Source organism: Sitophilus oryzae, unplaced genomic scaffold, assembly GCF_002938485.1.
Source record: "Sitophilus oryzae breed Bouriz unplaced genomic scaffold, Soryzae_2.0 scaffold_1007_pilon_pilon, whole genome shotgun sequence".
NCBI classification, from domain to species: domain Eukaryota; kingdom Metazoa; phylum Arthropoda; class Insecta; order Coleoptera; family Curculionidae; genus Sitophilus; species Sitophilus oryzae.
This window is the reverse complement of record NW_022145624.1, coordinates 1245435-1268919: the sequence shown is the minus strand read 5'-3', so window position 1 is coordinate 1268919 and position 23485 is coordinate 1245435. Positions and strand designations below refer to the sequence as shown.

Below are 23485 nucleotides of genomic sequence, written 5' to 3'. Positions count from 1 at the left end.
CTGTGGTATCTGTGAAACCCTTCCCCTAGGAGATGCAAGACCTTGTCGTTGGTGGGGAAGCTGGGGGGAATCCCCTCTAGCACTTGGCTTGGTCTAAGAAGCATCTCACTCATCGTCTTGTCCCTGACTGTAGTGTCGTGGCCAGGGAATTGCACCAAGACATATAACGATACCGGGCGGGGCTACGGACAGCCTCAACCTTGGGGCACCGGGGGGCACCCCATTGTATTTTACCCCTTACTTCTACATGCGGGGCTCTGTAGAAGTGGACCGACTGTCCCTAGCGACTCATAGGAACACTATGAGATCTGATAATAATAGTAATAAAAACATCACCGGTGAAGCTGTGGGGAAACCCCCTAGCGACACTGAGAACAGTAACAATGAAAGTTCCAAGAAGCCAAACCCAAAGAGAACTACAGGAGAGGTGGCTGACACTTGCGTGAGACCATCCTCCGCAAGTGGCATACATACATGCTACCACCTCCTCAAGGGTCGGGAGCCTACCTCCGACCTCTAAACCCAACAGGCGACACAAGCTACCGTTTCGTCTACCCGGCCTGGGTCGTAGCTCCTCGACTGTGAGGGACACGGGTCTCCGTAGGAAGTCCTGGGACTGTATGATGAGTTATAACTCAAGAAAGGGGGACACAATAGATCTCTAAGGTCGCAGAGATTAACCCCCCTCCCACTTATTCTAAAAATCTGTGAAACCTTTAAAAATTTTGAAATGCTTTAAATCCAAAAAATATTAATTTTTAACTCTGTATAATTTTGTCCGGATTTCAATGCTACCTTGTCAGGAATTTCCAAAAACTTGTATAGAGATGATTGACCTAACAAAGATTTCATAAAACACGTTATAAATTTGATTAATTTTTTAGTGTAATAAATAACGTAATAAACTGTTAAATTCCTGATGAAACAACCCTGAGAAAGACTCCGGAAACTCGCTAGTTGTCCACGTCTAACTCCGGTAGTTGATGAAAACTCGAAAAGATAAATATGTGTTTTTCAATGTGCAAGTTCAAACTGAACAGTTCCTCTGTGCGGAATACATTTAGTTTTTCTCTTTTGATGAAGAGGTTTTTATGTATTTTTCATTGATGTGGTTTGGTAATATGTAGGGGGAAATATTTAATATTTGAGAGATTATAAATTGCCTCGAATTTCGTAGTTCCTTAGTTCTAGTTCCTCCAGAGGAATAGTTCCCTGAACTAGGTCTTTAGTTCACAATAGTTCCCGACTAACATTGACATCCCGGTTGCTTGCTAATTGGTTTCGTTTTCACTCAGAACTATTCACAGTATGATCTGTATAATTTTTATAATGTACGAAATATAATGAGACGTGTAATTGTGTATGTTAAAAACATATAGGTAAGTTTTATTGCAGATAAAAATAAAATAAAAAAGAAACTCAAATCAGAGTTTAAGAACTATATCACAAATCAATTGGAGCAAAAACTACGAAAATTTCCTCACTTCCTCACTTCAAGCATTTTGTTTTTGTCTAAAAATTCAGACTATCTACTTCGTTTTATAAGATATTTCTTAATTTTAGGGACCCAAAGTGAAACATTTCCATAAAATATTTAAAGAGAACAAACTAAAAATCAAAAACAGTATCCACGACAATTTTCTGTGGTAATTACACCAGCTGTGGCAATAGACTAGGCCGAATCCATCGTCGTCGCCTTGTATTATATCTCGGATCTGCCGACTGAATAGATTCCCTTGAACTATTCTTTTAATTAGTTCCTCTAGGTCCGGATCCGATAACATACGGCTGGCACTCCCCACTCCTGCCTAGCATCGATCGCGCTGGCCGATCCGTACGTAAACTAGTATTTTATTTAGTTCCTCTAGGTCCTGAAAAAGTAGTTCCTTTCGTTCCGGTGTCGGAATAGTTCATTGGAACTAGTTCGTTCACGAACTACGCACCCCTAAGATACAATCATATGTCATTATTTTTAAGAGCATTTCCTTCAATATATTAACCTTATTAAGAAGGTAATTTGTACTTATCCAGGGATTTTTTACCTCTTCCTTGTTATTTTTAAGGCATTTTTTTTTTTCGAAAATCACCCCATGCCAGCCAACATAAATTACGCGATTTTTAATGAAATTTGTCGCGAAAATTACGTTTGCCACCGCCTCGAGAAAATAACTGAAATTTTAATTGTCACCTAAACAGAGGCGAAGAAACGAAAAAAATAAGAAACGATGACAGAAAGAGGGAACAACAAGGAAAAAGGGAAAAAAGAGAGAAGTCCCAGCCCGTTAAAGTTAATAACGGATTTTTTAAATTAGATGGTGTGGCTTGATAAAACGAGGGTTGAAAGTAACAAGGAAAAAGGGAGTTAATGAATAAAAAATTAGGGGAATTAGGAGAAATTAATGGATAAAAATGAGCTAGGGAGGATTTGAAGAAAACCGCGTTATACATTTTTCATACCGGGGGTCTTACTATGATCATAGTATAAGAAAACTAGTAGCTTTACTCCTTGTCAAATCCTTTGTCCTTTTTCTGCCACTTTGTATGACCTTGAGCTCGTGTCACGTGACCACTGACGTAGCTGTATAGTCGAGAATGTTCTGGTAAAGGCATTGTTTATGCATTGTTTAATGACAAAGTTCTGTCAGGCTCAAACGTCGCCGTATTTCCTACAAATTTTTGTGAAAAAATGAGTGATAATGACGAGTCTTTGGATATTCAACAAGCTGCTGAAACTGCGCTATCCACGTTAGTGCCCGAGAAGTCGAAAAACTTATACGAGACCACCTACAACAACTTTGAAACCTGGGCCAAAGAAAAACATGTTGAGAATTTCACAGAAAAGGTATTGCTAACCTATTTCCTGAAGTGCTATTGCTAACCTATTTCCTTCCACCTTAAAGCCGTCAACTCTGTGGAGTAAATATTCGATGCTCCGCACCATGATTTATTTACATGAACAGAAACGTAGATATTAGCAAATTCACAAACCTTATTGCATTTTTAAAAAGAAAAGCTTCCGGATATCAGGCAAAGGAATCAAAAGTATTTACAAAACTGGAAATAGAACGCTTTATGAAAGAAGCCGATGACAAAGAATTCCTGTTAGCTAAAGTTGACTTAATCGTTGGAGTATTTGGAGCATGTAGGAGGGAAAAAATCACGTTTTGGGCCGTAGATGCCATTAAAGATTGTCAGTCATTTAATAGTGCGAAGATTTCGAATTCAAAAACTCATTTTCCAAGAGTGTTTACTATTACTGAGGGACCAACAGATATGGTATCAATTTCTTACATGTATTTCGTAAGTACGTAAAACTTCGACCTTATCTATTTTTATTAGAATTATATATTTTTATAACAATTTTAATAATTACCAACATTTATTCACAACGTAAAATAAAACAACAAATTATTGAGTCTACCCCACGTCTACCCTACATCATAGTTTTACATTTTTTAAATAAAATTAGAACGACACTGATTAACCAGAATTTAAGTCGGCCATATTTGAGGCCCATCGCGGTGTACCTAAGATTTTTGATATGCTCCTTCCTTAGTCTTCTGATTCAAAGAGAAAAAATTATTTTTTAACCTCCCTTACTTAGATATATCATTACAAATTAAATTCTACTACGCTTCAAGGCGAGTGTAGGGGAAGGCAGTGCTGACGCTGCCTCCCAGTCGAATTAAAAGACCGGATTTCCAGGGGGAGGAGGGCTACGAGAGACCGTCGCCGTTCTTAATTTCAGGGGAACGTGACTTTTTAGTGGCCGCCTCAAGACGAACGTTTTTTGCTTGTTAGAGCGGATAGCAAGGAAGTAAGAAGACTTCCTCAGCTTTTCCAAAGAGACACAGTTTTAATTTCAGCTTTCCGGAATTAGTTTCAGTTGAATTTAATTGGATTGCGTCAAAAAATGTAACTGACCTTTTTCTGGATTTCTGGAAAATGCTCCAGTTCGCGTAACACTTTTCGGCAATGGAAATACTTATTTTGTATACAAGACGATAAAATACCACTTTATCGTCGTGTATAAAACAATATTTTTCTTCCATAGCGAGTTACGTTTTAAAAAATATTCAGAAATTATTATTTCAAGGAATTTATTACGAGTAGAAAAAATATTGAGCTGGGTTGGCGTTGGTTTCTATGTAATTTGACAAATAAATAAAGCTGTCTCTTTAGTTGCCAGTTTTGAGTCAACATTTTTTAATTTTCTTTCGAGTCGATTGCTGATTGAATTGGAGCCAGAAATGGCTAAAAAGAAATAAGTAAATTACCAACAGGCTGAGACGACAAACGCCATATCCAAACTACTTCCATTTAAATCCCGAATAACTTATGAAAAGGAATACGAAAATTTTCAAAAATGGAAGCAATTAAAATACGTGCGAGAAGAAATAAAGTTTTTAACGTATCCTCGCTGTTAAAGTATCGTTTAATCTACCCTTGCGTTTAAAGTACTATTTTATCTACTATTTTTGATAGATATAAGGCAATTTTAACAGTTGCTATGGAAAAAAATAATATTGAAATCATGGTTTTTTCATAATATTTAAGTATTTTTATTTTTTGCTAGTGCAGCTATTGAAACTATAAAACATGTAAAGTACGTCTGCTGGATATACGTCTGTGTCTATGAAAGGAATGCTGACAAAAAACATTTAAATAAACAGCAATATATTTTATACGTCGACTTGACGAGTACGTCACTCATTTTATTGGCTACTTGCAAATTTGTCGAATTTTTATTGATGAGACGCGTCCTCTAATTTTTTACGAAAAACGTCGAGAGAATATCGTTTCCCCTCTCACGGATACCCCGTAGTTACAAAACGGACTGACGTACTGTACGAGGTTTGTGTGATGTAACCTTACGCTGTTTCGGGTAGTAAAAAATAAGTGAAAAAGAATCCAAACTAAGTGTCGTGTTGAGTTGTGACCATTTCAAATGTTAATAAAATTGCCGAAAAAATATTAACGCGTAAAGGAAAGTGTAATTAGGGCGTTGTTGGGTGCATAACATTCAACAACTTAACTTTCTCGGATATTCAACTCTCCTGAAACAATAGTTTCTCACACCGATTTGATCAAAAGCAAAAATGGATTCAAGCAGTTCGACGAAACAAGTATGTAAAAATCAAAAAATTAAATAGACAAAATATATAGGATAAAATATAATTTGCAATATTAATGGATACTTTTTTAATCAACTAGTAATTAAATGTTTTATGAACAACTTCTAAAATTATATACCAGATTAGGTATACTATATGTATACAGATAAAAATCTTATCCCTAATTCGTGGTACCAAAATTGTTTTTTATGACGATGTGCAAACGAGTAAAATTTCCTGTCTGCAAAAATAAACTCGCGTAAAATAACAATTAACAGCGTATTAGAGAGATATCGCTAAACCGAATAGCGTGCATGGACGTTAATAATGCCAGGTGTTATTTCCTTTACGTGAGGTGGTATTAACTCTCTTCATTTATAGTTATAGGATCGGAAAGAATTCTGTTCGCGTCGCGTCCGCTATTTAAACTTAACCTAACTTTGAATTTAAAACTTTGAAATTGTTTTGTTTACTAGGTATTTTAAAACTAAAGGGCTAAAGTGCTTATTTCCAGTGCTTTATTGTTCAACGTCTGCCAGTGGGTTTAGGGCAACAAACAACAAATTCTCTTAGAAGGGCTAAGTCGTCATATGCTGTAAACCTAAGCCTCTTTATAGGTTCTTTAATATTGGAAGAGGTGGAATCCATATTTTGGACCATATTTATTTAATTAAAACTAATCCCAGCTACTTAAATATCAAATTACCTAATAAAACTAAAGTAATAATTCAAAACAATTAAAACATAACTTAAAATAAAAGATCTCGCCGGCCGGCCGCGGCCCTGTTTGTCAAATACCCGCACATGCCCATTTAAGCAATTTTTAAACGTTATTTAGAAATAGCGCTTGGTGTAATTGATCCGCAAATTACGTCAAGCAGTAACGTTATTAGCGAGTGTTGCGTTAAAAATTGACTCGCGCATATCGTAACCATGATAAGGTACGCGCAAATACTTCATGACGCTATTCGGTTTTCCGATATCTCTCTAATAACTGTGCCGGTCAGGGGCTGTGCACAATTTTAGAGGCCATAATTTGGCGTGCTATGTGCGCAAACTAGTAACCTAACTAGTGCCCGATTCCGAAAATTTAAACCACGAAAAACAATAAAGAAAAAACAAAGTTTATAATCTGTATAATCTGTGCCTATAGTCTGTACAGCGATTACAATTTTATTACACAATATAAATTACTACAATTTATAAATCAAAATGAACTACTTTAAAATAAAAATGACACATCAACCTGCACTGTCAAAGATTTTCAGACATAATAAGAACCTCATACTCTATACTTTCAATAGAATTCTGAAGGAAATTTGAACTTTAAATTATTTATGTAGCGAGAATAAAACAAAATGGCTTCCGAGAATATCGCGCAGACTGTCTCCTGTGGGAAATACCGGGATATATAAGGCAGACTGGTATCTTGTTGTTTTGTTTCCCTTATATTAGACTTTCCTTTGTTTTATGTCGAATTGTGTTGTTTCTCCATTTCGTAAAATTTTGATTAGTTTTGGTAAATTTTTAATGTTGTGGAATATACAGGGTGTCCCAGGCTGAGCGTGCATTAGAAGTTTCCAGAGAACTACAATATCTAGATCTGAGATTCTTTGCACATCATTGTTTGACAACGAGATCTACCGATTAAAAATATTTTCAATATGGCGGCACTTCCGGAAATACCGGAAGTTGACAGCAACTTTCTTATTTTAAATGTGTACCCCCATTTTTTATTACATAGTTAAATTATCTGTAAAATTTTATGAATTTTGATATTAAACGCTCTATACCTAACATTAAACTTTTTTGAGACAAAAAAATATTTAAAATTTTTGGAAGAAAAAAACTGCCTGTCAAAAAATTGTGTATTGTAATTGTTCGAATGTCATATAATAATGGCCGCAGCTGTCATGGAATTGAGCGATAAAGAAATGATCACAAATATTTTTTTTTCAAATGGAAACCCACTTTTTTTATTTCACTAGTGAAAAGGTTTTCCAATTCGTTACTTTTTGATTATACATGTTCCTATACCCGAAATAAATCGTTTTCAAGTTATTTAAGATTTAGTTTTAAAGCATACATTTTTTTTTATTTTAACCAGTAGCCTATGACTTTAAACGTCAAGTGATGTAAAACAATAGATATGACCAAGTTATATTGTGAGGCTTTGTTCAGAAAGCTGTATGTCATCAATCGTCATTTCCAAGCAACATTACGCTCTTCTTTTTTTTCGATCATACTGTAGGTGCATCGATCGTACGCTGCAGTCATTGTTATGCACAGCTTAATTATTAAAAAGGAGAAAAATCGAAAACATCGTCGCTGGTGGCAGACCCAAATTTTTAGAAATCGATATAATTTACTGTAACAACTTCGTGTCTGAGGAGGGCTAAGATCAGTTCAAAAACTTTACAAGAATGACCAGACCCGACTTTGAATATTTACAAAATTTAATAACATCAAAAATAACGAACAGAAGATACAAATTTTAGAATAGCAATTTCGTTAATATCGACATATTCAATATTCATTTTATTTACAAGATCTTGCCATGCGTTTTTTTATTTTTTAATAATACAAAGAATGTTTAACATTCCCTAATATAGTCAACTTTTCATATTCTTCGATTAATAATAACGAAGATTCATTGATCCACTCCATAATTTTGATAAAGAAAACGAAAAAAAATCACACACGCACGCACGAACGCAGACAAAACAAATTGCCGGTGCAAGCTGAGCGTTCGCGCACACATAAAATCCCTTTGAGCACGGATCAAAAACCGACACTAGATGGCTCACGTTCGCGGCTGCTCGCGCACAGAAAGATTCAGAGTGAGCGTGCGCGCACAGCCGTTTACACTTGAGCATTCGCGGAGGATCAGTGCGTGCGTGCTCAAGTCTAAACGCACCATTAGATATCACTAAAGAGCGAAAATACGAGATATATTTATTTGCATTTTATAATATTATAAAATTATTATTATACATTATATTGGTTGTGTGAGTGTGTGAGTGTGCGTGTCTGCACTGGTGTATACGGTTGCGAGTTGTTGAGGGCTGAGCCGTTTAATCTTTTTCTTCTTTTTTATACATTTCCCTCAGTATTTCTTTCTTGTTCATATCGGTACCACGGCTAAGGGTATTGCGGCGGGTTGCTGTTGGTTGCCTCCGCGGCTGTTCTGGACGTAGCCCACAATCCTGGGCGACTCTGGTTCTTGGCTGCAAATTGGGGCTTTAGGCTTCCGTTTGCTCCTTTTTATTTTCCCTCATTTATTTTCGTTTCTTCATCAATTTTTTTTCCATCTCCTGGGTTGCACACGGTGCCTCGTTGCATCGTTTGCTTCCTGGTATTTTGTGTTTTGGGATCGGTTTCATCGCTTCCTGGTTCCTTACCGTACTGATGAAGCCTGACGGCAGTAACATCAGTGTACACTAGTGTAGGTGTGTGGTTGTGTGAGTGTGAGTGTGCGTGTCTGCACTGGTGTACACTGGTGTATACGGTTGCGAGTTGTTGAGGGCTGAGCCGTTTAATCTTTTTCTTCTTTTTTATACATTTCCCTCACTATTTCTTTCTTGTTCATATTGGTACCACGGCTAAGGGTATTGCGGCGGGTTGCTGTTGGCTGCCTCCGCGGCTGTTCTGGACGAAGCCAACATTCCTGGGCGACTCTGGTTCTTGGCTGCAAATTGGGGCTTTAGGCTCCCGTTTGCTCCTTTTTATTTTCCATCATTTATTTTCGTTTCTTCATCAATTTTTTTTCCATCTCCTGGGTTGCACACGGTGCCTCGTTGCATCGTTTGCTTCCTGGTATTTTGTGTTTTGGGATCGGTTTCATCGCTTCCTGGTTCCTTACCGTACTGATGAAGCCTGAAGGCAGTAACATCAGTGTACACTAGTGTAGGTGTGTGGTTGTGTGAGTGTGCGTGTCTGCACTGGTGTATACGGTTGCGAGTTGTTGAGGGCTGAGCCGTTTAATCTTTTTCTTCTTTTTTATGCATTTCCCTCACTATTTCTTTCTTGTTCATATATTTATATAAATACACTTTTCAAACTCTTACGCGGGCAGTATTTATAATATGGGAAATACAAATAATTTGTTTTCTGACAGATGGAAAGAAATTGTCTTTTAATTATTTAAATTTTTTTTTTCTCAAAAACGGTTAATTATTAGGTATAGAGTGTTTGATATCAATATTCATAGAATTTTACAGAGAATTTAAGTATGTAATAAAAAATAAGGGCACCCATTTAATATAAGAAAGTTGCTGTCAACTTCCGGTATTTTCGGATGTTCCGCCATATTGAAAATATTTTTAATCGATCGATCTCGTTGTAAAACAATGCAAAAAATCTCCGATCTAGATATTGTAGTTCCTGGGACACCCTGTATACTGAAGTTAAATCTATTAGTTAACTAAAGAACTGAAGAATTCCTGAAATCTCTGATTTGTTGGATTCTATAGAACAATGAAAATATTGGTAAAATCACAAAAAAAATTACAGAAAATTAATTTTTAAATGAACTCCGCCATCTTTCGCATTTGACAGTTCACGTCACGCACGCTTCTATCTTATTTGTAATAGTTGATGTTGAATGATACTACATCATAAAAAAACTAACTAGACACTCCAAAAAAAACACCCTAAAAAACTAAATATTTATTAACATAACCCTCTAATAATTACTTACTAACAAATAACAAAAAATTCTACTAATCTACATGCACAGTCCTAATTTACTCCACTACCTACCTTACCCAAGTCTCCCCTACAAAGCACACGCCTGAAAAAAAAATCTTCCAAAAAAAAAAGGATTAAAATAATTAAATTAACATAATTAAAATTCAGGAATCTCGTTAGTTCGGGATAAATAAAACACATAACTATATACTCCGTAATTTTTTTATTTACTGTTTCATTTTTTTTGGTTTATGTACATATAAAAATTTCCAACATCGTCTTATACTGGTAACATTCTCACTTAAAGTTATTTTATTTTTATTATTATAATTAATGTTAGTCTATACTTGTTTGGGGTAGATTTTTTCTTGGGTTTTTTTATTATTAATTAATATTTTATTAGTTCTAAATAAAAAGTAATAATATAAAGTAATTTTTTTCTTGTAACTAAATAAAAAAAATCAAAAATATTATTTCAGTGCTTGCTCTCACCTACTATACAAGAGTGATTAATGTTTAAATTAAACCAGGGTTTTTACAGGGTGTTTCAAGAAATTCGTATTAGAAAAAAAAATAATTAAAAAATTTTTTTTGGTATTCAAGTTTCTTGGAACACCCTGTATTAAAATACCTTTTATTTACCCTATACTAAATAAGAATTACTGTATATAATCAAGAAGAAATAATTGAGTAGTCCTAGAAATAAGACAGTTAATTTTTTTAATTTAAAATAAAGACACCTAAATCTTTTTACAACCACGTTATCATCGATTTTTATTTCGAAGGCTACCGTGACGCCTATTTTACTCAATAATACGGTACATTTTAAACAATTTTAATATTATAAAGGTGCGTTTTCAAAAAAAAAGTTCCGAAGCTGACGAAAAATTTAGACGAAAATATGGAATGTTATGTTAGTACCACAAAAAATATTTGACAAAAAAGTTTCACAAATTTTAAATTATCGTTCGGCTTTATTTTTGATTGATGCCCTCTAATGGACAAATGAAGCTCTTTCGTACAGAGGTAAATTGTGTACAATTAACATATTTTGATCCAAAAAATACGGAGTTGTTCTAAGTCCACGAAATATTGAAACTCCCTGTACCGGGTGTTGCATCGTCGAGCGGGACATAGGAAATCCCATGTAAATTTTAATGGGTTCAATTATTGGCTTCCCTAATTATTTTAGAGAATAATTCTATTTAGGTTTATTAAAGAGCACTAAAACCCACATTCAAAAGAATAACTTTAGATATTTTTGATTAGCCCGTTTACGAGTTATCACCGATTTCTTTTTAAATATTTCTCCTTTCTTATGGCCCTGTATTTATACTTATGAGCACCAGTCAAGGTAAAAGATAACTGTCAAATGAAGTTGTCATTTCAGAAATTTATCTATTTAGTGCTTTATTATTATTAAAAACTCATACCTACATCGAAAATATTAGCCATGAATTTCACTACCGAAGAAAAAGTATTGGTGATTAAATGGTATTATCAATGAAATAGTTATTAAAAGGTATCGGACATGTTTGCTGCTCTGTATCTCAATAGACCGATACCTGGAAAATCTACAATCGCAAGGAATATCCAGTGATTTGAGACCAAAGGTACCCTAATAAATAACTGCAGATATGAAGCAAGGCACGAACAAAGAGAAGATGCAAGAAATGATACCGACTTGGAAGTTTTATTGTGCATGGAAGAGAACGATGGAAAGATCAGCACAAGGAAACTTGAGGATGAAATAGGAATAGATCACACTATAGCGTTTCGAATTTTGAAACGACATAAATACTATTCCTTCAAATATGAAAAGCACCAAGAGCTACGGGATGGGGACGAAATACGGCGGCAGGCGTTTTGTTTTGATATGATGGAAAGAGCAAACACGGATAGGGAATTTTTAAAAACATATATGTTTCACTGACGAATGCACGTTTACCTTAAATAATGAACCCAGTGTTCAAAATTATCGATATTGGAACAAAGAAAACCAACACAGGTTTGTCGAAACAAGGACGCAATATCCACAGAAAGTAAATGTTTGGGCAGGGATATTCGGACACATTACAATATTATCGGGCCATTATTTCTTACGCGAAATTTAAATGCAGAATATTATTTGGAACTACTCGAAAATCATATTTTACCTGCTTTACATGATGCCGCTAGGGAAAATCAGGAAGTTTGGTACCAAATGGATGGCTGCCCGGCACATATAGTACCCTGGCCGTTCGGGAATATTTAGACAATAGTTTTAACGGAAACGTTATTGGCCTAAATCATACAGTAACTTGGCCAGCAAGGTCTCCTGATATTTCGCCAAATGATTTCTTTCTCTGGGGCCATTTAAAAAACAGGATATACAAGGATAAAAAATACCCAAATCTAGACGACTTAAAAAATGCTATTTCTGCCGAACGCAATAGAATTTCTATTTACCAACTAGCGAATGTAAGAAGAGAATTTTATGATCGCCTGGGTGATTGTCTAGCAGTCGATGAAGGAATATTTGAACATCTTCTTAAATCCTAAAGTTCTAACAATTTAATAGTACCTAAATTAATAAGTTATTGAATATTGTAATAATACTATAATTAACTTTGTAACTGATTACTTTATTTTACTTTAATTCATATTAATTTGTATTTATAAATACATCTTTAAGATTTCCGATGTAGGAATGAGTTTTCAATAATAATAAAGCACTAAATAGGTAAATTTCTGAAATGACAACTTCATTTGACAGTTATCTTTTACCTTGACTGGTGCTCATAATATAATACAGGGCCATAAGAAAGGAGAAATATTTAAAAAGAAATCGGCGATAACTCGTTAACGAACTAATCAAAAATATCTAAAGTTATTCTTTTGAATGTGGGTTTTAGTGCTCTTCAATAAACCTAAATAGAATTATTCTCTAAAATAATTAGGGAAGGCAATAATTGACCGCGTTAAAATTTACATGGGATTTCCTATGTCCCGTCCGACGATGCAACACTCGGTATATTAGTAAAAGTATTTGGTTGTCTGTTTTTTTCTAGACACAACTCAATTCTTTAATTTTTAAAAAACCATTTGTTATAACTTTCTAACTAAACCATAGCTTGTATTAGTGCCCCGTAAGTCTTATTTTAAGTTGTATTAAACATTCTGATATAATCTAACAAAAAAATCAACAAAAGACACCTTGACATCATGCCTCCAGAGTTTATAGGCTAATTTCTATATAGTCAATTATTTTATATGAAGATATGTTAGTCTAGACCCGGCCCTGTTCTTCTTTTACACTGTTGTTTTAGTCTTGAACTTCAGTAATTTAATATAATCAGTTTCAGAATGTGTTAAGGGAACACACCCTTTCCAGCAAATTCCAGAATAATATATTGAATACTTCGTACTTTATCGTAGGCAAATTTACCTCTATAAATATCTCTTCATGTTAGAGTCTTTTCTGTATAAAAATTATTGAGATAATTTTGTTTATTAGACCATATTTTTTTGTTCCGTTTGAATAACTTGTGTAAAAACATGTTGTATTAGTGGCTCACCCAGTATATGCCAAGCAATACAGGGTATTTTGGTACCTACTGTAGACGATATTAAATAATTATACAGGATGAGTCTTAAATAACTGCAAATATTTTTAGCGGTAGTACATTTCAGCCTTGGTGTCTATGAAAAACGGTAGAGCTCCAGGACCGGGTGGTATTATGGCTGAAATGCTAAAATATGGCGGAGAATGTCTTATAACAGAAATAACAAACTTAATGCAGATGTGTCTAAATCGGAATAAAATACCTAATGAATGGAAGTTAGCCTATATCACTTTTATATAAAAAAAGGAACAGAAAAGACCCGAATAACTACAGATGACTTAATGTGAATTGCACCTTCAGCAGACTTTTTACAAAAATAATTAGAAATAAGTTAGATATATCTACATACAACAAAATCAGTGAAGAGCAGAGTGGGTTTATTGCAGGGCGTTCATGTTTAGATAATCTATTTACTATCCAACAACTGATAGAAAAACGGAATTCACGTGAAGAAGATACACATCTAGCTTTTGTAGACCTTCAAAAAGCTTACGACTCCATCCCCAGAGTTAAACTATGGTACGTACTGGAACAACTTGATGTGGATGAATGTCTCATAAATTTAATTAAGGTGCTGTACAACAACAACACAGCTCGTGTTAAGAGCGGTAACAAACTGTCTGAGGTAATTTTTACAACTAAAGGCCTTCGACAGGGATGTCCTCTGTCGCTTCTTTTATTTAATCTGTTTTTGGAAGTGGTTCTTAGGGACTGGAAGAAGAAGTGTGGGAGAATGGGCGTCCCTGTAGGAGATGACTGTTTGGTTACATTGAATTTTGCCGATGATCAGGTGGTCATAGCTCAAGATGCTTACGACCTTACCCTAATTCATGATGAGCAGGTTAAATTCGGCATACACGGAATGGGGCCTTACTGTGAACATTGATAAAACGGAATATCTAGTGACCAATTCAGATGATAAATTTGACATTTTTATTACTGACAATGCAAAGCTCAGACAGGTTGAATGGTTTAAATATTTGGGGGGCACGTATAACCAGAAAGGGACTGGACAAAACAGAAGTATCTGCTAGAATAGAACAAGGGCGGAAGATTATAGGAGCACTGAATGGCATCTGGTGGGACAAAAACATAAGACCAAACACAAAAGTATATATTGGAAGAGCCCTAGTGGAGTCCGTTGTAACTTATGGGTGTGAAGTTTGGACCTTAAAAGCTGAACAAAAGCGAGCTTTGAATGCACTCGAAATGGACTATTTGAGACGCAGTGCGGGAGTATCTAAACTGGACAGAGTTAGGAACGTGGAAATTAGAGCCAAAATGGATGCCACACAGACAATAGTGGATAGAGTCGAACAGAGTGGCCTTAAGTGGTTTGGAACACCAAAGATGGCCCTACCGTATCTACAGCTGGTCACCTCCTGGAAAAAAGGAAACGAGGACGGCCTAGAAGATCCTGGAATGGGGCCATCAGAAGGGCAATGGAGGACCGTAACTTGGAAGAGGAAGATGTTCTTGATCGTAACAGGTGGCGGTTAGGCGTGGGGATGCGACGTTAGTTGCGACAACTGTTGAGTATATATATTTCAACCCAGAAAAAATAATTTGGAATTTTTTGAAAAATTTTATGGAAATATTTTTAGTTTTTTATTTTTTTCCATAGCAACTGTTAAAATTGCCTTATATCTATCAAAACTAGTAGATAAAATAGTAATTTAACCGAAGGGTAGATTAAATGATACTTTAACAGCGAGGATAGGTTAAAAACTTTATTTCTTCACGCACGATTTTTAATTGCTTCCGTTTTTGAAAATTTTTGTATTCCTTATCATAAGTTATCCGGGATGTAAATGGAAGTAGTTTGGATATGGCATTTGTCGCCTCAGCCTGAATATCTGTTGGTAATTTACTTATTTCGTTTTGAGCCATTTCTGGCTCCAATTCAATCAGCAATCGACACGAAAGAGAATTAAAAAATATTGACTCAAAACTGACAACTAAAGAGACAGCTTTATTTATTTGTCAAATTACATAGAAACCAACGCCAACCCAGCACAATATTTTTTCTACTCGTAATAAATTCCTTGAAATAATAATTTCTGAATATTTTTTAAAAGGTAACTCGCGATGGAAAAAAAATATTGTTTTATACACGACGATAAAATTGCATTATCGTAAGATACCATTTTACGTGATTAAAAAATAAGTATTTATCGAGATCTACCAGCCCTGAAAATATTTGTACTTATTTAAGATTCACCCTGTCAATTCTTAATGATTTTCCTACAATTATCTCTTTCTTATTTCTCGAAAACAATCATCGTAAGGGATGAGAACTTCCTCTCAAGTACACAGATCCTCCCTTAACCCTTTGCGGTGGTAGCTCGCTCTGCCATGTAACCCTTCCTCTCCCTTAAGGAAGGGCATATGAGCCCTGATTATGTAAACTAATTAAAAAGGGCCTGGAACAACACTTAAGACAGACAAGGAGGGCTGCTTGGGGTGTTGAACGAGTGAAAGTTAATTCCCTTTAGCGGGTTGTATTACAAGAGCAATATTTTAATATGATAAATTAGGCAGAGTTGGTAAGGGAATGATGTAATAAGTTCGTTACTGGGCGAAAGTATTCTTATGGCGAAGAAAAATGTTTTTGTATGCTGTTAAATAACGTTTGAGCAAATTCCAAGTAATTTTGAAATTTATGATATTATTTTAGAGGAGTCGTGTGATAATATTATGTCTGGAAAATGAAATTTTAAGTTAATGTTTGTGTGTTAAAATTAATTTAATTTAATATCCAGATAATATACAGGGTGTAGAAAAAAATAGTGTATCATTCATAGTATATTATCGTGATACTGCAAAAAATACAAGAAAAACTGTTGATTGTTTCGTTAAATTTGAACTAATTTTTTTTTCATAATATATGATGTTATGATTGACATTTTTTTCGAAATTTTCCACGTCTTTCGAAAACAATAATACCGGGTGCGTCTCAAAAGTGGCTCACCCCTAAAAAAAACGAGATTAGGTATGTTAGTATATGACATAAATTAGGATTGATTGACGTATTCAATTGTTTTTAGTCGCTTCTTGTTTCATCGGAAACTTTGAATAAGAAGACTAAGGAAGGAGCATAATGCTATCCATGTATTCATGCATGGTGGGCGGAAAAAGCACTCTAGGGTGGGGATCCTTGACAGTTCTGTTTAACGATTCATTTGACACATTTGAATTTGATTTGAAATTTTGTGGATTTGTCAGTCTTTACGGAGCTTATTTTATGTTATTTATTATTTATTCTACTACTGATAGTTGTATAAAGGTAGTAAATCTAGATGGAAATTGTGGCAGAACTTAAATTAACAGTGATACTATCACGATTTATCGAAAAAGACTCTAAAATAGTTGGTTGTGTAGCGTGCGGTAGATCTCGGCAAAAATCGAGTGAAATAATGGAACAACTTTTCGCTAGTAAGTGACTATATAATATACATACGTGTAGTAAACCGATCATTTATGAAATTCACTTAAATTAACTAAATTATATATTTTTCTTGCATTTTAGCTTTTATTTATTACTTGTCAAAGATTAGATGTCAAAAAATTTAGATACGTTAATTTGACTTACCTGCTTCAGTTGCGTATCGGATGTTTGTGTTAATAAATACTTATTATAACTTATCTATTTTTATTAGAATTATATATTTTTATAACAATTTTAATAACTACCAACATTTATTCACAACGTAAAATAAAACAACAAATTATTGAGTCTACCCCACGTCTACCCTACATCATAGTTTTACATTTTTTAAATAAATTAGAACGACACTGATAAAGCGGAATTTAAGTCGGCCATATTTGAGGCCCATCGCGGTGTACCTAAGATTTTTGATATGCTCCTTCTTTAGTCTTCTTATTCAAAGTGCTAACCTAATAAAATTAACACTAGGAAAGCCCGCGGGAACTGTCAAATTCAAAGTTATTCGTTTCACAGACTATAACATGGCAGTTGTCAACGTTCACTAGGAATATGACACTTAAAGAAGAAAAATCCCTTTATATTTATTAACGATCTTATTAATTTTAAACGAACGCCCGAAATCGTGTTATTACGAGATTATTTTTACACGAAACCCCATTTATTCCTGGCCGTATACCTCGACGAGACGTAAACTTTTTCCTCCCGGAAAATTCGCATTTTTCCTGTTTCCCTCGCTCGGCAATTCCGTTTGTCGCCAGCAATTTTCATATAAACTGCATTTTTCTCGGATGCCCGCGTTCCTAATCTCGCAGCAACAACGCCGTAACGCAATAAAACGCGCGGCGGCCCTTGTAAATAGGCCCTTAACGACACCCGAGCGCAGCACGCCGCCTTTCATTACGTTTGTAACGCTTTAAAACGGGATTAGGGCCTGTTTAATTGACACAAACGCTAAATAGTCTTGTCTTGTGGTTTTATTTAGAGTGTAAAATAAAGATGTGCAGTGCGAATTTCGCGTAAAGGACGGTACACACGTCACGACTTATCGCACGTTTTGCGTCAACAAAACGTTGGTGTCTCATTTTGATTGAAATTATACGCGGTATCTCCGGTATTAGTGAATAGAAGTATGCTGTTTGCACAAACCAGTCACACTTTTTTTATATACCTCTTCGTTTCTGAGCTGCAGGGTCTTTTTAAAATATATCATTTTCTTATTGGTAGGCCGTGATAAATAAAGATATACAGTATATAGAGTATTTATACAGGGTGTTTCAAAACAAATGCGAAAAACCTTAGGGGATGATTTCTTGTTCAAAATAAAGGGTAGTTTGCTTTATAAACGTTCGGTCAAAAGTCAACCATTAGGGAGATATCGCGGTACAAAAATGGCGGAAAAATAATGTTTTTATTTTTGATCTTGAAAACAAAAAGAAATAGACTAATGAAATTTTATGGAAGCATTACTGTTATGAAAACACACTTTCTGGTAATTTTTTCACTTTTTTAAAACGAGTGGAAGGGGTTGAAATAAACTACCCCTATCATTCTTGTTAACGAAATTTAAAGAAAAATCTTATCAAACACACGCAAAAAAATTAATTTGGATAATTTAGTTTGTTTAGAAACTTTTTTATCTCTTGTGTTTTTTTGATAAAACTCACCGATTTGAAATTAAAAAATAAAATGTAAAGCATTACATGTCAGGACAAAAAACATTTTTAGATTAAGAATCTAGTGATAATAACGATAATAATAATTATCTAGATAATAACGTATTGCAGTAGAGTAATGTCACATAAAATAATATAAGGAGCATCCTAAAAAGTAACAGCGGCCGACTAGATTTTTTCCTAAAAAAATTACAGCAGCCCACTAGATTCTTTATCAGAAAATGTTTTTTGTCCTGGTATGTAATGCTTTACATTTTATTTTTTAATTTCAAATCGGTGAGTTTTAGCAAAAAAATACAAGAGATAAAAAAGTTTCTAAACAAACTAAACTATCCAAATTAATTTTTTTGCATGTGTTTGATAAGATTTTTCTTTAAATTTCGTTAACAAGAATGATAGGGGTAGTTTATTTCAAACCCTTCCACTCATTTTAAAAAAGTGAAAAAATTACCAGAAAGTGTGTTTTCATAACAGTAATGCTTCCATAAAATTTTATTAGTCTATCTCTTTTCGTTTTCAAGATAAAAAATAAAAACATTATTTTTCCGCCATCTTTGTACCGCGATATCTCCCTAATGGTTGACTACTTACAAACTACCCTTTATTTTGAACAAGGAATCACCACCTGAAGTTCTTCGCATTTGTTTTGAAACACCCGGTATATAAGAATTTATTAGTGGCTCCCAAAATAAAACAAGAGACAGATAGTAGTATACTTTTAATAATTCTTTAGTTTCTTTTATTATCAATCATGGCCTACTAATAAATATGATCTTTTAATAAAAACTTTTAAATATATGCAGTAAAACAGTGAAAATAAATATAGAGTGATATTTTTGAGAAGCTTATGGCATGCCAGATGATTTAATTTATAAATATACAGGGTGTTCCATTTAAGAAAACATAACTTTAGTTCATGTCTTTAAAAATATTTTTTTCGTAGAATAACTGAAAAGTTCTATAATAAACTGTTTTCACATTTTCGATACCTTTAGCAATAACAGAGATATAGGGGATGTCCCAAATTGTAAAATTTTCAAAACGACCCTGTAGTTCAGAAACAAAGAGGGCTATGAAAATTTTGTTTGCAGTATCTTTCTTTTTGACAAAAAAGTGGGACAGGTTAGTTTGAACTACATCTTTCTATCTCCACTAATAACGGGGCTACCGTAGAATCTCAACAAAATGGGACACACTGTATAGTTCAGTAAACTCACTGACAAAATCATGTGACCGTTGCCATAGGTCAGATATAATTCGTATTTGATTAGCTGACTAAGATTTAAATAAAACCACAAACAAATCGTTGCCAATCTATGCTCATGAGCTCAAACTTTCAACTCAGTTTTTCGTCTTTAAGCAGTTAATAAATCAATTTTAAATAGTAATATACAGGGCGAGTCTTAAATAAGTGCAAATATTTTTAGGAGTATTTTATTTCAACCCCCGAAACACGTCTATGAGGTTTGGATTTTTTCGATTTTGGCAAAAAAAAAACTTTTTTTAATTTTTAGTTAAAAACCACTACAATATCTATCTTGAAAATATGGCAACATAGGTAGTAGATTAAATTAAAAAGAAAGAAAACCTTCTCTTCTTTTATCGAGATCTACCAACCCTGAAAATATTTTCACTTATTTTAAGACCCACCCTGTACATAAATAAAAATACCAGTTTCAAAAAAAAAATAAATAACAAAAAAAATAATAAATAAATTTCGAACTTACTCAGACAACTTAACAAGGCAAACAAGGAACACAAAACATTATAAATTCTGCAAATAATGTCAAATTTGTCACTTTTCTTAGTTTAGTTGACCGGCATGGTGTTGGTCATGCTGGTGATGAAATGGGGATGACCGGACCTTTCCGCCATTTCCCCACTTTGAATGGAGAAATGCCTGTAGGACATGTATTCGGGTGGGGCAGCTGGTTGGTCCCTTTTAACAGCACGCCTCTGTTTTTTCATCTGTAATAAAAATACATTTTCTTATAAAAGGTTGTATTAAGTAGGTATATATCGGTTTTATCAACTCAGTATATTTTTTTTATCCTCTGTACATCGAATCTTTTCGAAATTTTTTTTTAAATGTTAGTAATTAAAAAATCATCATTTTCCAGCCGTCTTTGACGCCATTTTTTTTTCGATCATACGGTATTAATTTATAAAAAGTAAAAGTTATTATTATTGTGTTAAATTACCTTTAAGTATCCCAAGATGGAGACTAGGATTACGAATACGATAAATCCCATACAGCATCCGATAATGAGTCCTAGTCTACGAGTTAAAATCGACTGTACGCCCATGGAGTGATCGGTGATGATCGTCAAGTCAGGAGCGCCCAGAGTGCTCACCTGTAAAAATATAAACCAAAAAATTAAATTAGTTTGAAGTCAATATATGTATATGTAAAACTATTGAAGAAAATTAAACACAATAAGATTAACGGCATAGAAAAGCATGTAAAGACAAATGAACAATGTAAATTGATTTATTTTAATCTAACATATTGGTGCAAACAAAGTTTAAAAAAAGCCCTTTGTTTATTTACCAAAAGTAGAGTGTTATATTTATAGAAAAAAAAACATGATATTTCCACCATGTTTTCGAAAATTTCCACCACTTTCGAAAATCGACAACTATGAAACTATGAACCCTTCCTGGACAAAAACGGTACATTGTGAGACAGGAAATTGTAGAGAGAAACAAGCCCTATAACATAGGATACAACATTTTAATGAACAGTGCTTTCCATAAAATCAATAAAATGAAAAATATATGTAATAATATACATGTACTGATTTCTTTCGAAAATCGATAACGATGAAACTATAAATCCTTCCTGGACACAAACGGTACATTGTGAGACAGGAAATTGTAGAAAGAAACAAGCCCTATAACATAGGATACAACATTTTAATGAACAGTGCTTTCCATAAAATCAATAAAATGAAAAATATATGTAATAATATACATGTACTGATTTCTTTCGAAAATCGACAACTATGAACCCTTCCTGGACACAAACGGTACATTATGAGACAGGAAATTGTAGAGAGAAACAAGCCCTATAACATAGGATACAACATTTTAATGAACAGTGCTTTCCATAAAATCAATAAAATGAAAAATATAGGAAATAATATATAAGTACTAATTTCTTTCGAAAATCGACAACTATGAAACTATGAACCCTTCCTGGACACAAACGGTACATTGTGAGACAGGAAACTGTAAAGAGAAACAAGCCCTATAACGTAGGATACAACATTTTAATGAACAGTGCTTTCCATAAAATCAATAAAATGAATAATATACGAAATAATATACATGCTCTGATTTCTTTCAAAAATCGACAACTATGAAACTATGAACCCTTCCTGGACATAAACGGTACATTGTGAGACAGGAAATTGTAAAGAGAAACAAGCCCTATAATATAGGATACAACATTTTAATGAACAGTGCTTTCCATAAAATCAATAAAATGAAAAATATAGGAAATAATATACAGGTACTGATTTCTTTCGAAAATCGATACCTAAGAAACTATAAACCCTTCCTGGACACAAACGGAACATTGTGAGACAGGAAATTGTAGAGAGAAACAAGCCCTATAACATAGGATGCAACATTTTAATGAACAGTGCTTTCCATAAAATCAATAAAATGAAAAATATAGGAAATAATATACAGGTAGTGACTTCTTTCGAAAATCGGCAACTATGACTCTATGAACCCTTCCTGGACACAAACGGTACATTGTGAGACAGGAAATTGTAGAGAGAAACAAGCCCTATAACATAGGATACAACATTTTAATGAACAGTGCTTTCCATAAAATCAATAAAATGAAGAATATACGAAATAATATACATGTTCTGATTTCTTTCGAAAATCGACAACTATGAAACTACATTGTGAGACAGGAAATTGTAGAGAGAAACATAGATAGGATACAACATTTGAATAAACAGTCCTTTCCATAAAAAACATGATTTTTTTTAAACATCCTGTATACTTGAAACTAATTAATTGTTTGTTTTTTACTATTCCAGGGTTGCTTTGTTTTAAATATTTTGTTTAAAAGTTAATTTTTTAAACGTGTTCAAAACATCATTACTTTTTGTTTAAAACTGACTATACTAAAACATGTTTAAAACTCTGTTTTGGACATGTTAAAGCTTCATTCGTTATACTTTATACTTGAGAGTTTACGATCATTCCCCATGTCTAAAACAATACAATTAAAATTAATAGAACATCCTAGCACCAGCTTGCGGTAGTCAGTTGTATCCTTAGAGAAAGCCTAATAATTAGCTTTTACAACAATAAACTTTTCGATTTCTAACGACAATTTATCTTGACGGATGACAGTCAAATGTCAAAATGATATTACTCGCAAACTTTCAAGAATAATTTACAAGCTTTCATTGAAATCAGAGGTACAAACTTGTATGCTAATTGAAACCAGTAATTTATTTCAATAATTTCGAGGTTGTGAATGAAACTTTATAGTGTAGGTTTCTTTTTAACTGTATCCTTGACTCACCCTGTATAAAAGGAAATACAGGGCACGTGTCTTCGCTAGAAAACTCAATCACGTCCCTCAAATGAAACACTGCTTCGTTAAATCGAGCGAACCCGTCCTATTGGTAAACAGGACAGTCCCTGTCCTTTCCCGCCCAGTTTGTCCCCATCTTCAAACACCCGTCCCCCCTTTCATTCAACTAGAACAGCAGATGTTTTCCCCCAATCAATCGTACCTCGCATTTTAAAACTTAGTCTTTATCCAGGACAAGTAAACAAGATTTTCTTTTATTTTTTTTCCTTTTAAATTCTTTTAAAACTCAAAAAAACTGTTCTGGCAGATTTAGAATAATCTATTTTTCCAATAAGAAAAATAGATTATTAAGAAGCTAGTTTTGTTCATTAAATCTGTTATCATATAACATT

At 33.9% G+C, this 23485-nt stretch overlaps 2 protein-coding genes across 5 annotated transcripts in view; one reads left to right on the top strand and one right to left on the bottom strand.

The window, feature by feature from the left end:
* The window catches only part of LOC115891648 (protein artichoke), a 296926-nt gene that overhangs the window by 59985 nt on the left and 213456 nt on the right, over nucleotides 1-23485 (bottom strand). For all 4 annotated transcript variants that reach the window (XM_030912176.1, XM_030912203.1, XM_030912186.1 and 1 more), the window contains exons 10-11: nucleotides 20731-20883; nucleotides 20257-20497 (exon numbers count right to left, since the gene is read on the bottom strand). In XM_030912176.1, coding sequence (XP_030768036.1) covers nucleotides 20339-20497; nucleotides 20731-20883 — 312 coding nt within the window. In that variant the 3' untranslated portion in view covers nucleotides 20257-20338. The remainder of the gene's footprint in view (nucleotides 1-20256; nucleotides 20498-20730; nucleotides 20884-23485) is intronic.
* On the top strand, nucleotides 14354-14908 carry LOC115890512. The gene has a single exon (XM_030910790.1). It carries the CDS (start codon nucleotides 14354-14356, stop codon nucleotides 14906-14908), a length of 555 nt encoding a protein of 184 aa, XP_030766650.1.

Coding starts and splice junctions, on each gene's coding strand:
- LOC115890512 (XM_030910790.1), top strand. CDS start 14,354: ATGCAAAGCTCAGACAGGTTGAATGGTTTAAATATTTGGGGGGCACGT.